Genomic DNA, 15,577 nt, shown 5'->3' on the forward strand with positions numbered 1-15,577 from the left:
GATGGAACCACTAAAATAAGGTCTTTTTTTTTTTTTTGGAAAAAGAGCTTCACCAAAATAAGGTCTTGTTGATACAAAATATACTGATCTAATGGCCAGCAGGAAGAAATAGTTAGGATACATACTCTTGGGAATACACAAAAACAGGCCATTATATGGTGAAGTATGTGTATTGGGTCCAAATGGAAGTGCTGTCTATAGATAATGAGAAGCAAGAAGTGCTACGGCCAAGCTTAGATGCAATCTATCAACGAGTATGGAGCTTAAACATCAGTCCAAAGGTCAAACACTTCTTGTGGAGATGTCTTAGCAATGCTCTTCCGGTAGCAGAGAATATGGTGCATAGACACATTGCTAAAGACAAACGATGCAACAGATGTGGTGAGGCAGATGGAAGCCTCAATCATTTACTTTTCCAGTGCCATTATGCTCGACTGATGTGGGCAGAGGCAAACGTTCACACTCCCCCTCCAGGTGCATGGGCGGATTCTCTCTTTTCCAACATTCATTGGGTCTTAAATCTAAAAAAAGCATACCCAATGGATCAAGTGGAAGAGGATCTTGCACCATGGCTGCTGTGGAAGAATAGAAATAAATTTATATTCATGGGAAAAGATTATGAAGCTCCTGCAACGGTGGAGAAGGTGTGGGATGACGTGAAGGAATGAAAATGCAGAGAAGAGGCTAAAGTAAAGTGGTGAAAACAACCACAACAGAGGAACCGGAAAAGAAATGGATAGCACCAACTCCATCGTGGATAAAATGCAATACTGATGGCTCCTGGAATAAGGAGAGGGATCAAGGTGGAGCAGGTTGGGTAGCGCAAGAGCATACCGGAGCCTTGTTGAGAAGTCATCTGTAAGACATTGAATTGGATCAATGATAAGTTGTTGTTGAGTTAAAAATGAAAAGGAAAAAAAAAGCTTAAAAAAATATACTAGCCAACCAGATCACGACCAAACTAAAGGTGGTCTGAATCAATCTTCATGGACAAGGACTTTTGGTGGCAAAATCAATCGGGCCTCCAGATATCAAGTAATGGGCCAAGCCCAGATTCCAAGCTTAGAAAGAGTACGGCACAATCTTCCCCGTCCGTCAGTGAATCTAAAAGTGAACTTAGCGGGAGTCTCGCCGGCAACGATTTGTAGACGAACACTTCCACGATTTACCGGAAACCCCCTGCCCTCCAAAATCCAATTAAGTGCATCTAATCTCTAATTCATGGCTGCTTCTTCTTCTTCTTCTCTCACTTGGACGCATGATGTCTTCCCGAGCTTCTGCGGAGGAGACGTGCGCAAAACCTTCCTTAGTCACCTTCTGAAAGAGCTCGGAAGCAAGGGAATCAAAGCTTTCGTCGATGACGGGATCGATCGAGGCAAACCTATCGGTCCCGAGCTCGTAAAAGCGATCAGAGAATCAAAAATTGCCACTGTCTTACTCTCCCGTAACTACGCTTCTTCGAGATGGTGTTTGGATGAGTTGGTGGAGATCATGGAGTGGAGAGAAAAGGATCAACAAAAAAAAGTGATAACTATTTTCTACGGAGTGGATCCATCTGATGTCAGGAAGCAGACCGGAGATTTCGGAAAGGGATTTGACAGAACCTGTGTGGGAAAAGAAGAAAAGATGAAGAAGGAATGGAGACGAGCTTTGGTGGACGTAGCCAATATAGCTGGTTACGACTCTAGCAGATGGTTCGTCCACTTGTACTCTCACTAGACTTATTATCTGTACCTACTTCTGATGATGTCTGTTTTTTTTTTGTTAGGCACAGTGAAGCTGATTTGATCAGCAAAATTGCTTTAGATCTTATGGATGAGTTGGGTTTTACACCATCAAAAGATTTTGATGACTTTGTTGGCATGGAAGCTCGTATCAAGGAGATAATGTCGTTGTTGAGCAAACATTCAGATGCTAAAGTTAAGTTCATAGGGGTCGTGGGTCCTACTGGGATTGGTAAGACGAGCACTGCCAGAGCTTTGTACGACCGGTTCTCTCGTGACTTTGAGTTCAGCACGTTTATTGAGGATATCAGGGGAAGTAAAGAGATGCCTTCTCTCGGTGGCTCCCATCACAAGTATCAGTTGGATTGTCAGAAAGAATTATTGTCTCGGCTTTTCAACCAAAAGGATAGTAAGGTTGGTCACTTGGGAGTGGCTGAACAAAGGCTGAGAGGCAAAAAAGTGTTGATTGTTCTTGATGAAATGGACTGCTTGTTGAAACTAGAGGCAATGGCAAAAAAGGCTGATTGGTTTGGTCCCGGTAGTGTTATTATCATTACAACCGAAGATAGAAACCTTCTCAAGGCACAAGGCATCAAATGTATTTACGATATGAAACTTCCAGATGAAGTTGAGGCGTTTCAGATCTTCTGCCAATATGCTTTCGGTCAAAAGTCTATAGATTATGGTCCTAGCATTATCAGAGCTTTGCATACCCGATTCTTTTTTTATTTTCAGTTCAGAGCTTTTATTGAGTATGTCAGTGGAAGTAATGAGATGACTTCTCTCGGTGACTCCGATTATTGTAAATTTCAGTCGGCTTATCAGAAAACTCAATATGTTGATTTTTATGAGTTTGCTTGGGGAATTACTGGACTTACTGGTCATCTTCCTCTAGGCCTGAGAGTGTTAGGATCGTCTTTACGAGGAAAGTCCAGGGACGAGTGGATAAGTGCAGTACCAAGGCTCAAGTCTAGCCTTGACAAAGGAATTGAATCAATTCTAATATTTGGCTACAACGGCTTAAGTTATGATAAAGACAGAGCTCTTTTTCTGTATATTGCATGTCTCTTTGTTGGTTTCACAGTTGATCGCGTTAAACGTTTTCTTGAAGATTGTGATTTGGATGTAGACCATGGGCTTCAGAACTTAGAGCAGAAAAGTCTCATATCCATCAACACAGTATTCGGATACGGATACGTTAAGATGCACACATTACTGCAACAAATGGGGAGAGATATTGTCAAGAAAAAGACGAAGGAAATTGGAAAGCGACAGTTTTTGATGGATACAAAGGATATTTCTGAATTACTTGAAGATGAAGATACTGTAAGTTTCTCTCTAGTCTTCTGTCTCCTCGGTTTTCTTAAGCTGAGGTTAACTTCTTTTGAATAATCTATTCTAGGGTACTGGAGAAATTCTAGGCATAAAGCTAGAAGCATGGGGAGAGGAGAATATCCAAATAAGTAAAAGTGCCTTCAAAGGGATGAAGAATCTCCAGCTTCTAGTACTCGACTCTAGGAACGTGCGCATACCCGAAGGCCTCAGCTGTCTTCCCGACAAACTCAGACTTCTAGAGTGGCCCAGTTGTCCATTGACATTTTTGCCTTCCAAGTTCTCTGGCAAGTTTCTTGTCGAACTTATCATGACATACAGCAAACTTGAGAAGCTCTGGGATGGAATCAAAGTAAAAAAAATAGTCAGCACTTTTTCTTGTATTGTATTGCCTGTAAAACACGATTAGTCATTTCTCTAAAGATTTATCTCTTTTTTTTGTATAGCCTCTCCAGCGGCTCAAACGGATGGTTTTGAGGGAGTCTTGGTGTCTGAAAGAGATTCCAGATCTCACAAATGCAACGAGTTTAGAGGAACTAGATCTCCACGAGTGCAAAGGTTTGTTAGAGCTCACAAGCACTATTGGCAATGCCACTAAGCTTAAAAGGTGCATACTTAGCGGTTGCTGTCTTTTGAAGGAGCTCCCCTCTTCTATGGGTAGTTTAATCAATCTCGAGGAACTGAATCTCTCTCAGAGCACGGGTTTGAAAGAACTCACTGGTTGCTTGAATCTAGAAATACTCAGTGGTTGCTCGAGTTTGAAAAGACTCGATCTGAGAGGGACTGCGATACGGGAAGTGCCATTATCAATCAAATCTTATTTGGCTCATATTAATAAATTGGATATGTCTGGTTGTAGAAACCTCAAGGAGTTCCCAAATGTTCCTGACAGCATTGAAGTCTTGTTGTTGTGCAAGACAAGGATAGAGGAAATTCCTCCATGGATTGAGAATCTGTCTCATCTGCGCAGACTAGTTATGTATGGATGCGAGGAGCTGAAAAAGATATCTCCAAATATTTCCAAGTTGGAGAATCTAGAGTTTCTTGGTCTGCGTAAGACTGGCCAAAGTGAGCATCATGATCGGGGTGACGATGAATTTGAAGATTTTCCTGACTTATTTGAAGCAGTAATCGAGTGGGACCGTAACAGGTGGCCAGGTTGGATATTAGCATCAGACTTAGAGGTTGACTACATTTTATCGAGATGTCTACCCGCGAAGGCGCTGTCATTATGTTTACGGAGTTATGGTCTCAACACTATTCCAGATTGCATCACACGTCTCTCGGGGCTCATTAAGCTTGACGTCAAAGGATTCAGAGTGCTCGAAGCACTTCCACCGCTTCCAGACTCCCTTCTGTCTCTAGATGCAGAAGACTGTGTATGCTTAGAGATAATAGATTCTTCTTTTCATAATCCAAATATTTGCCTAAACTTTGCTGGCTGTTATGGCCTGAGTCGAAACGCGAGAAGGCTCATCCACACATCAGACTGCAAATATGCACTCTTACCGGGTGAAGAAGTGCCCGAACACTTCCCTCACCAAGCTGACTCAGGTTCCCTGACAATCAATCTGACTCCAAGACCTCTTCCTTCATCCTTGAGATTCAAAGCTTGTGTCTTGCTGTCAATATGCCATGAGGGTTTCACGACGCACAAGGATGGTGTGTCTTGTAACGTCATTGGTAAACAGAATGGCCTCACTATCCAATATGGATCAAATGAGCACCATATGCCGTTTAGATTTGAAGAAGTGGAAGATCATCTGTATATATTTGAAGATTCTTTTAATCTAAACCAAGATTGCCCTGAAGCTGGAGAAGCCACCTTGAGCGAGCTTCTGTTTGAGTTCCTAGTCCATGGTAACATCTGGAAGGTGAAAGGCTGCGGTGTACGACTTTTGTTCCCTGATTCTATTATTGACATAAATGCAGCCAATGATGATGATGATGATGATGATGATGATGATGATGATGAGAACAAAGTTGAAATTGATCATGATGATGGTGACGAAGTTGAAAGTGATGATGATGAATTTATGCTTGTACCTGGTGTAGAAGTGCCTGCACACTTCACTTACCGAGCTACTTCAGGTTTCCTAAAGATCAATCAGACTCCAGGACCTCTTCCTCCATCCCTTAGATTCAAAGCTTGCATCTTGCTGTCAAGAGGAAATATTAATCTCGTGGATGATGAAGACATTGTGTCTTGGCGCCTTAATTATTTCTTTGATGACGTTGATGACCATGGAGAGGAGAAGAAGTATTCGATGCGTGTGTCTTGTAGGTTTAGGGGTAAACAAAATGGCATCACTGTCCAATATGGATCAATGCAGCGCGACATGCCTTATATATGTGGATGGGAGGAACGTCTGTATACATTTGAAGATTCTTTCTGTCTAGACCAGGATCTCCCTGAAGCTGAAGAAGCTACTTTCAGCGAGCTTGTGTTTCATTTCAAAGTCTTTTATAAGAAATGGAAAGTGAAAGCTTGTGGTGTACAACTTTTGGAGGACGAAGAAGAATCTGGACGTGATGAGGATGAGGATGATGAAGCTGGCGATGGTGATAATAATGGGGTTGAGGAGGATATAAAGGATGATGTAGATAAAACTCAAGAAAGAGACGAATCTAGACGTGATGATGATGCAGAGACAAGGAGCAAGAAACGAATGAGGTTCAGCCTTCTGTAGATATAGGAAACTGTCATATTGTTATATATTTTGTGATTCTGTGCAGATTAATTTTCCAAGGAGAGAGCTCAATCTAAACACCCAGGGGACACTCAGTCTGGAGTTTATTCAGGTTCCAAGAAAATAATTGGACTTTAGCAGTAATAGCAAAGTTGTGTTTGTAAGAACAATTTCTGTCTCAAGTTATATTGTTCATAAGCTTAAAATATGCATGGTTGTAAATTTGGTAAAGGAAAGATTGCTGGATCTAAAAGCTGTTCTTGATTATGTTGAGAAAATAGAACAACTTGATGCCTTGGTGAAGCAATCTCAGTGGTTTTGGTTCCGGAAGTAGGGTCATCGTGGCCACTGAAAACAAACAGCTATTGAGAGCTAATGGATCAAGCTCATATACGAGTTGGGTTTTTCCTTTTAAAACTGAATCTCTTCATAATTTTTTGCCAATCTGCATTTGGAAAATCTTTGCGCTAGATGGCTGTATATGGCTTGGCTCCCTACTAAAAACACCAAGCTTGCTGAATATCTTCCCCTGAAGGATGAACAAAGAAGAGCAAGAATCATCATTGCCTCGCTAAGAACCAGTCTCAGTGAGGATATTAAGAATCTAAATGAAATACCTTTAGAGGACGCAATAATCCACACTTCACGTAATTCATCAGTGACGCAAGTATGAACTTAAAACCCGAAAGCTAAATGAAATACCTTTAGAGGACGCAATAGTCCAACCACGGACGTTGAGTGAAAGTACACCCCCATAGATGGTAAGTCAACAGCCATCTATGAGATGTCTCGATTAACTCAAACGTTCCGTTGCTTCATATAGCTTCAGCTCGAAACATAGTTACCGCAGACGTTGACGGATAGTTACTTTCTCAGTGAAGCTTTGTTTTTTGTTTCCACGACTCAATTCAAAACTTGTCTGTAGACGCAAACAAAAGCCACAAAGTCAAGCGTGTCTCAAAGTCTTGACCCAATTAAGAAGAGTATAAGCCAATTTAAAGTTTAGAGATGTATCATCCATCAAGAATTGTAACCTACCTTTACAACAAAACAATAAGATCTTATTACTTTTAGCTTCCCACATGGCAGATTGCTCATTTGTCGAGACACCATGTGTTCCAAAGCTTCAGTGGCCAAGACGTTTTGCATCAGTCATTTTGTAACTGAAGTCATGCCGGTTTACTACGAGTTTCATCATTGAGATGTGAGAAATCTATATATGAAACGGCTGTTTGAGGAAGCTTTGGAGGTCGCTCTAGCGATGGTCGCTCGTGTGTGCTGCCTGAGCACAGGTGACAGAAACAGAGGAAGTGGTAGAGGAAGAGGAGAATAAATATGGGACAGTTGCGAAGCTTGCAACGCAAGGAACGGAAGGTGCAGCGACAGGAGCCAAAACAATTTTAATGTGGCTCAAGGACTCAGTACTCCTATTGACAAAATGAGTTGTTTTTGCAAACTTAGTTTTGAAACAATAGATACTGATCCAGAATTTGTTTGTGAATATCCGTAGAAAGGTTCATAAAGATTAGAAGGAAAAGTTGTATAGGTTTTATGAGAATGAAAATTCCCTAAAGTACAGGTCTTTGCCAACCAGTATCTACTTGGAATCTCTCAGCATTCTCAAAATGCTCACTGTTGAGAAGCTTTCCAGAAGTTTCTTCGAATCTTGGACTTCTCTCTGTCAAGAAAAGTAAAACAGAAGTTCCTACAACAATCGTGGCAATGTCTGGCAGCACTAGACATGTTGGGATGCAAGAACCTCAAGACATTTCCATGTTTTCCGGACACTAAAGAATGGTTGGATTTGAGCAGTAGAGAGATCACTTATGCGTTCCGGCTCTGTAAACTATTGATGAATAAGAAGCATCTCTTTTGGTATCTAAGCTGGAACTTCTTGAAAAATATATTTCTTGGTGTGCAAGAATGTTATGAGCTTATCCTCCAGAGCTATCGGTTAGGTGAACCAAGTGATGGAAATGAAAAACTTCCAAAACTAGGAAAACCGGATATCTACCATTTCAGAACCAAAAAATTCGAATAACCAATTCGATTTCTAAAAATTTTGAATGGATTTTGTAGATTGTATTTCAAGCTACTTATGGATACTAGGTCCTTGTACGCGCAGATAGTATTTTGATTTTTTTTCATATTTTTATACTATTAAGTCAATTGTTTAGTTTTATAAAATGTTATGTTTTTACTGTAAATTTGGAATTAAAAATCTAATTTTTCCTTACTAGTTAATTTTTTTGAATCTTACCACAACAAATTATACAAGAGAATATAGTTGGTCTTTATATTCTTATTTGGTGTAATATTGAAAATTTTGATGATTTGTTTAAATGGTTTTTTTTTTAATTCTATATTTTAAGATTGATTTTTCGTGATTACATTCTATAATTGTCTAAAAAAAATTGTTTATCTCATATAGACATCTATATAAATATGAACTTCTGATAAATTTGTTCATTGGGATATTTATTTCACTTTCAACTTTATTCTCTTTTTTGGCACCCTCATGCTAGCTTGTGGGGCTAGCCAACTTGGTGCAAAAGGGTTTACAAAAGCTGATCGAGATGCGCGTGATCGGACCCCTTTTGCTAGGCTATTTGTACAAAATTTTAAAGATCTAGGAATATAAGCAATAGAAAGTTCAGAAAATTCTTTGGATACAGCCTGTATTTCGTCTAGCTCCGAGTCTAAAGCAGGCCAATCTTCCTCCTTTTGAATGAGTATAACCAGTTGTTCACAGTCGATTGAAAGACCATCTCTCTGTGTCCAAACTTCAGTATCACTTGCATTGCCCATAGCAAACCTTCAGCTTCCGCTTGCAGTGATGATTTGGTGCGTGTATATCGGTCCTTGCTCCAAACAGCATTGGAAAGTCATCATCCATTAACACAAAGCCAAGTTCATATATGTCTCTTTCATTTATCCAGGATGTCTAGCAATAGTGTTTCTTTGAGGAGGAACAGTTGTGTCTGTTACCTCAACTCCCATATCAATTTCTATAATCTCGTCTATACGTTGAGATATCCTCCAACAATCTGCTTCAATTTTATTCGCTAATGGAAAATACATAATTCCTACGACACTATTAATGATTGTTTTTTTTGTAACACCGATACGGCAAACTTATGTTTGATTTAACAAAACTCTTATTTTAATTTTGTATTAAAGAATCAATCATATTTTATATTATCCATAATTTTAGTAAATTTACTTATTTGTCATGTTTTTATTAGGTTTTAGCTAAATCATTGATTTATTATTTATTTTTAGCTAAGTCACTAATTTATTAATTTAAAAGATACCCTTAATTAATATTATATATATATATATATTAAAAAATAAATTTTATTTTAGTAATATTAAATTTCTATTTTATATTAAAATTTAGTTAGTTTTTCTTATTTGTCATATTTTATTAGGTTTTAGACTTTTAGATAGGTTATTGATTTATTATTAATTTCTAACTGATTCGCTAATGTGTTAATTAAAACAATACCCTTAATGAATTTTATATATAATTAAAAACGAATTTTATTTTAATCATATAAAATTTATATGTTATATTAATATTAAATAATTGATTCTAAAATAATATAATAAAATTATCAAAAATTTAAAAATAAGATAATTCTTATATATATTTTGTTGCTATCTGAAAACAATATTTTTATTATAAAAGTTAAAAAGATACAAAAAATTATAACTAAATATTATTCAAGAAAAAAATATTTATATAAAGATATTTTCTTAACTATTTCTAAGATATGAATGTTTTAAAAATTTTAACAGGGATGTTTAAAACACGGGATTATGCTTATGAGAGAGTGGCTCGGGAATAGGCTTCGAAATGGGTCGAATGGACTCTGAAAATAGCTTATTTTTTTAACTCAAACTCAAGTTTAGATGACATGGTATCTTGGTTGGTTCACAATATTTTTTTTCATGTGGCAAGATTTAGAAATGAGGGATTTAGTCACTTTTATATAGTAGGATTACCTGAATCTATAAGGGTATCCAAAAAAGTTGAAAATTTAAAAAATGAACTGGAATATCTGAAAATAGTATTTGAATCTAAATAAGCCACTCGAGCTGATGCCCAAACCTATCTAAATCCCGAAACCTTGAACTAGAACATTGTATGCATTCAAAGCTTGTTGTTCCTTTCTGAAAGAGGGCAAAAGCTAAAGAAACACAGGAAGATATCATGATGAAATAAGAAAAAGGGGAGGAGCCATTCATAATAAATGGGAAGTTGAAGGATTATAAATTTATTAAAGTTAACCTTGTTAAATCTTCCATGAATCTTCCTCTCCACTTGCTGCTTCTTCTTATCTATTGACTATTTGGACTTTTTTCTGTGTTCTGTGTAATCGTTGAATATTCCTCTCCACTTGTGTCTTCTTATCTATTTACTCTGTCTTTGGATTCTTTTGTGTGGCTTTGCGTCATCGTTGCTATTTCTCTCTTTGCTGAAAAATCATTGTGATCCTGTTCTTCAGTTTCTTGAGTGCTCTCTCTCTAATTCATGGCTTCTTCTTCTTGTCTCACGTGGAAGCATAATGTCTTCCCGAGCTTCTGTGGAGGAGACGTGCGCAAAGGCTTTCTTAGTCACCTTCTGAAAGAGCTCGAAAGCAAAGGAATCAGTCCTTTTATTGATAATAACATTGAGCGGGGCCAGTCTATCGCTCCCGAGCTCGTCCAAGCGATCAAAGAATCAAGGGTTGCTCTTGTCTTGCTATCCCCTAACTACGCTTCTTCGAGATGGTGTTTGGATGAGTTGGTGGAAATCATGAAGTGCAGAGAAAGGGAGCAACAAACAGTGATAACTATTTTCTACGGAGTGGATCCATCTGATGTTAGAAACCAGACCGGAGATTTCGGAAAGGTCTTTAACAAAACCTGTGACGGAAGAACAGAAGGTGTTAAGGAGGCATGGAAGAAAGCTTTGGTGGATGTCGGCAATATAGCTGGTTATGACTCCAGCAGATGGTTCATTCACTTTTACTTCCCACTACCTTATTATCCGTATACTTACTTCTCATGATGGATCGCCTCTGTTCTTGCTAGGGACAATGAAGCTAAGATGATCGAAGAAATTGCCGAAGAACTTATGAAAGTGTTGAGGATTACACCATCAAAAGATTTTGATGACTTTGTTGGCATGGAAGCTCGTATCACGGAAATAAAGTGCTTGTTGAGCCAACAATCTGATGCTAAAGTTAAGTTCATTGGGATCGTGGGTCCTGCTGGGATTGGTAAGACGAGCACTGCCAGAGCTTTGTTCGACCGGTTATCTCGCGACTTTGAGTTCAGCACGTTTATTGAGGATATCAGAGGAAGTAAAGAGATGCCTTCTCTCGGTGGCTCCCATCATAAGTATCAGTTGGATTGTCAGAAAGAATTATTGTCTCGGCTTTTCAACCAAAAGGATAGTAAGGTTGGTCACTTGGGAGTGGCTGAACAAAGGCTGAGAGGCAAAAAAGTGTTGATTGTTCTTGATGAAATGGACTGCTTGTTCAAACTAGAGGCAATGGCAAAAAAGGCTGATTGGTTTGGACACGGAAGTGTTATCATCATTACAACCGAAGATAGAAAACTTCTCGAGGCACAACGCATCAAATGGATTTACAATATGGAACTTCCAGATGAAGTTGAGGCAATGCAGATCTTATGCCAATATGCTTTCGGTCAAAAGTCTATAGATTATGGTCCTGCGAGGATAATTGCCAGAGCTTTGCACAACCAATTCTATCCTGGTATCAGACGATTTGAGATCTTTTGCCAATATGCTTTCGATCAAAAGTCTCAAAATTATGTTCCTGAGACGAGAACTGTCAAAGCTTTGAGCAACCAATGCATTCTTGATATCAGAGGAAGTAGTGAGATGTCTTCTCTCCTTGGCTCTGATTATAAATATCAGTTGGATTATCTGTATGATTTTTATGAGCTTGCTCAGGAAGTTACTGAACTTGCTGGTGGTCTGCCTCTGGCCCTGAGAGTCTTGGGATCGTCCCTACGAGGAATGTCTAGGGACGAGTGGAGAAATGCACTACCAAGGCTCAAGTCTAGCCTTGACAAAGGAATTGAATCAATTCTAATGTTTGGCTACAACGGCTTACGTGATGATAAAGATAGAACTCTTTTTCTGTATATTGCATGTTTCTTTGTTGGTTTCGAGGTTGATCGCATTAAACATTGTCTTGAAGATTGTAAGTTACAAGTCGTCCATGGGCTTCAGAACTTAGAGCAGAAAAGTCTCATATACACAGAAAACGGATACGTAGGGATGCACGCATTACTGCAACAAATGGGGAGAGATATTGTCAAGAAAAAGACGGAGGAGATTGGAGAGCGACAGTTCTTGATGGATACCAAGGATATTTCTGATTTACTTGAAGATGAAGATACTGTAAGTTTCTTTGTTTACATCTCTAGTCTTCTTCTGTTTCCTTGGTTTTCTCAAGCTGAGATTAACTTCTTTTTGAATAATCTATTCTAGGGTACTGGAAAAAAAGTTATAGGCATAAAGCTACAAGCATTGGGAGAGGAGGAAATCCAAATAAGCAAAAGTGCCTTCCAAGGGATGAAGAATCTCCAGTTTCTACTAATCGACTATAGGAACGTGCGCATACGCGAAGGCCTCAGCTGTCTCCCCGACAAACTCAGACTTTTAGAGTGGCCCAGATGTCCATTGACATGTTTGCCTTCCAAGTTCTCTTGCAAGTTTCTTGTCGAACTTATCATGACAAACAGCAAACTTGAGAAACTTTGGGATGGAATCAAGGTCAAAAGTGGAGCATTTTATCTTTTTGTATTGTATTGCCTGTGAAATACGATTAGTCATTTTTCTAAAGCTTATCTTTTTTTTGTATAGCCTCTCCAGCGCCTCAAGCGGATGGTTTTGAGGGAGTCTCGGTATCTGAAAAAAATTCCAGATCTCACAACTGCAACGAGTCTCGAGGAACTAGATCTTCATGGCTGCATAAGTTTGTTAGAGCTCACAAGCACTATTGCCTTTGCCACTAAGCTTACAAGGTGCAAACTTGGCGATTGCTTTCGTTTGAAGGAGCTCCCCTCTTCTATGGGTAGGCTAATCAATCTCGAGGTGTTGTATATGACTGGGTGTAGAAACCTCAACGAATTCCCAAATGTTCCTGACAGCATTGAAGAGTTGGTGTTGAGCAAGACAAGGATAAAGAAAATTCCTCCATTGATTGTGAATCTGTCTCGTCTGCGCAGACTAATTATGTGTGGATGCAAGAAGCTGAAAAAGATATCTCGGAACGTTTCTAAGTTGGAGAATCTTCAGTATCTTGATCTGAGTAACAGTGATAATCTTAATAATGGATTTAAAGCAGTAATCAGGTGGGAGGGCCCTGACTCGAAGCGCCGTTGGGAATTACGATCAGACTTCAAAGTTCACTACCTTTTACCGAGATGTCTACCCACGAAGAAGGCCCTATCAGTATATTTAGGGAGCTACAGTCGTCTAAAGACTATTCCAGATTGCATCATACGTCTCTCGGGACTCATTAAGCTTTGCCCTTATCTCGTAACACTTCCACCGCTTCCAGACTCCCTTATATATATATAGATGCAGAAGGCTGTAGATACTTGAAGAGAATAAATTATTCTTTTCAAAATCCAGATATTTGCCTCAACTTCGCTGGCTGCGTCAGACTGAATCAAAAAGCCAGAAAGCTTATCCAAAAATCAGCTTGCAAATATGCGGTCTTACCGGGTGAAGAAGTGCCTGCACATTTCCCTCACCAAGCTACTTCAGGTTCCCTGACGATCAATCTGACACCAAAACTTCTTCCTTCATCCTTGAGATTCAAAGCTTGCATCTTGCTGTCAGATAGTGCTATTTTTAAGAACAAGGGACTAAAGGGTGTTGTTGCTTGTCGTGTCAAGGGTAAACAGAATGGCCTCACTATCCAATATGGATCAAATCAGCACCATATGCCGTGTAGATATGAAATAGCTAAAGACCATCTGTATATATTTGAAGATTCTTTCTGTCTAAACCAGGATTTCCCTGAAGCCGAAGAAGCCACTTTGAGTGAGCTTGTGTTTGAATTCATTTTCCATTGTGAAATCTGGGAGGTGAAAAGCTGCGGTGTACGACTTTTGTTCCCTGATTCTATTATTGACATAAATGCAGCCAATGATGATGATGATGATGATGGGAACAAAGTTGAAAGTGATCATGATGATGGTGACGAAGTTGAAAGTGATGATGATGAATCTATGCTCGTACCTGGTGTACAAGTGCCTGCAAACTTCATTTACCGAGCTACTTCAGGTTTCCTAAAGATCAATCAGATTCCACAACCTCTTCCTCCATACCTTAGGTTCAAAGCTTGCATCTTGCTCTCAAGAGTCAATATTAATTTCGAGGATGATGAAGAGGATGTGTCTTATGACGATGATGAAGAGGATAAATATTTATTGATGCGTGTATCTTATAGGTTTAGGGGTAAACAGAATGACCGATATGGATCATACGAGCGCGACATGCCTTATCTATATGGATGTGACGACCATCTGTATACATTTGAATATTGTTTCTGGCTATACCATGATTGCCCTGAAGCCACTTTCAGCGAGCTTATGTTTCATTTCAAAGTTTTTTATAACCTATGGGAGGTGAAAGCCTGCGGTGTACAACTTTTGGAGGGCGAAGAAGAATCTGGACGTGATGAGGATGAAGATGATGATGGTGATAATGATGAGGTTGAGGAGGAGATACAGGATGATGTAGATAAAACGCAAGGAGAAGAATCTAGACGTGATGATGATGGAGAGACAAGGAGCACGACGAGTGAGGTTCAGCCCTTCTGTAGGTATATGAAATTGACATGTTGTTATATTTTGTAATCGTGTGCAATATAATTTTCCAAGAAGATAAGCTCAATCTAAACACCCAGAGACAATCAATCTGGTGTTTATTAAGGTTCCAAGAAAACAATTGGACTTTAACAGTAATAGCAAAGTTGCGTTTGTAAGAACAATTTGTTTCAAGTAATTCGTTGATAAACATACGAAGATGCATGATTGTATATTTGGTAAAGGAATAGCAACAATCAGCATTGACTCGACCCAGAACCACTCTCAGTGAGGATAATATTAGGCCTTACTGATACGAAAATGCAATAATCCATATAATTTATCAGCTCACGTAACTATGAACTTAAAACCACGAAATTGAATACCTTTAGAGGACGCAATAGTCCAACCACGGATGTTGAGTGAAAAGTACAGTTCCACGGTCCACGGATGGGCCATCTACGATATATCTCGATTACCTCAAACTCACACGTTCAGTTGCTTCAGCTCGAAACATAGTTACAGCAGACGTTGACGGACAGTAACATTAACAAAACGTATATGGTATTAGTAGCAGTAGCAGTAGAAGCTGCAGGAGTGCTGTGCAGCCAGACCGAGAGATTTAACAGCGTCCGAGCCTTCCTTGTAGCTGAGATCCCTCATTCCATCACACGGTTGCTCATTCCTCTCTCTTCTTTGGGCGAGGAGGTTGACTCGAATCTTGAGCTTCAGGAGAAAATCGTCACGACATTGGTCAACATCTCGAATATTGAGGAGAACAGAACAGTAATGGCGCAAAACCCTCTTGTGATCTCACTACTTACAAAGTCTTTGAAGCAGGGCAATGATGACACAAGAAGAATCTCTAAACTGACTTAAGGGTCACTTTCACTCGTTGATTCTAACAAGATCATCATGGGAACTCAGCAGAAACACTCAGGGCTTTGATAGATGTTATCAAAGAGGGTGATCTCTCAGCCACCAAGGAAG

The 15,577-nt window shown here is 39.2% G+C and overlaps 2 protein-coding genes and 1 long non-coding RNA gene across 5 annotated transcripts; 2 read left to right on the forward strand and 1 right to left on the reverse strand.

Moving 5' to 3' along the window:
- Nucleotides 1–795: 795 nt before the first annotated feature.
- Nucleotides 796–6,010, forward strand: LOC103845841 (disease resistance-like protein DSC2). 3 transcript variants are annotated; one of them, XM_033282352.1, is made up of 5 exons: nt 796–1,694; nt 1,769–3,050; nt 3,127–3,408; nt 3,503–5,006; nt 5,586–6,010. In XM_033282352.1, exons 1-5 carry the CDS (start codon nt 1,222–1,224, stop codon nt 5,744–5,746), a joined length of 3,702 nt encoding a protein of 1,233 aa, XP_033138243.1. In that variant the 5' UTR covers nt 796–1,221; the 3' UTR covers nt 5,747–6,010. The 3 variants fall into 3 exon arrangements, with proteins under 3 accessions (XP_033138243.1, XP_033138242.1, XP_018511129.1); XM_033282351.1 differs by having other exon boundaries at nt 1,769–2,397; nt 2,554–3,050; nt 3,503–6,010; XM_018655613.2 differs by having other exon boundaries at nt 3,503–6,010.
- Nucleotides 5,860–8,280, reverse strand: LOC103845840. Its single transcript, XR_004452580.1, has 2 exons — nt 6,364–8,280; nt 5,860–6,275 (listed from the first exon to the last, which is right to left on the reverse strand). It is a non-coding gene; the product is annotated as an uncharacterized LOC103845840 (long non-coding RNA).
- Nucleotides 8,281–9,734: 1,454 nt separating this feature from the next.
- On the forward strand, nt 9,735–14,820 carry LOC103845842 (disease resistance-like protein DSC2). The gene is given in 5 exon segments (XM_009122735.3): nt 9,735–10,747; nt 10,826–12,167; nt 12,258–12,542; nt 12,633–13,340; nt 13,343–14,820. Coding segments are annotated over 5 exon segments (4,095 nt in total). The 5' UTR covers nt 9,735–10,283; the 3' UTR covers nt 14,639–14,820.
- The last annotated feature ends 757 nt before the right edge of the window (nt 14,821–15,577 follow it).

The sequence above is a fragment of the Brassica rapa genome, chromosome A10, assembly GCF_000309985.2.
Source record: "Brassica rapa cultivar Chiifu-401-42 chromosome A10, CAAS_Brap_v3.01, whole genome shotgun sequence".
NCBI lineage: Eukaryota > Viridiplantae > Streptophyta > Magnoliopsida > Brassicales > Brassicaceae > Brassica > Brassica rapa.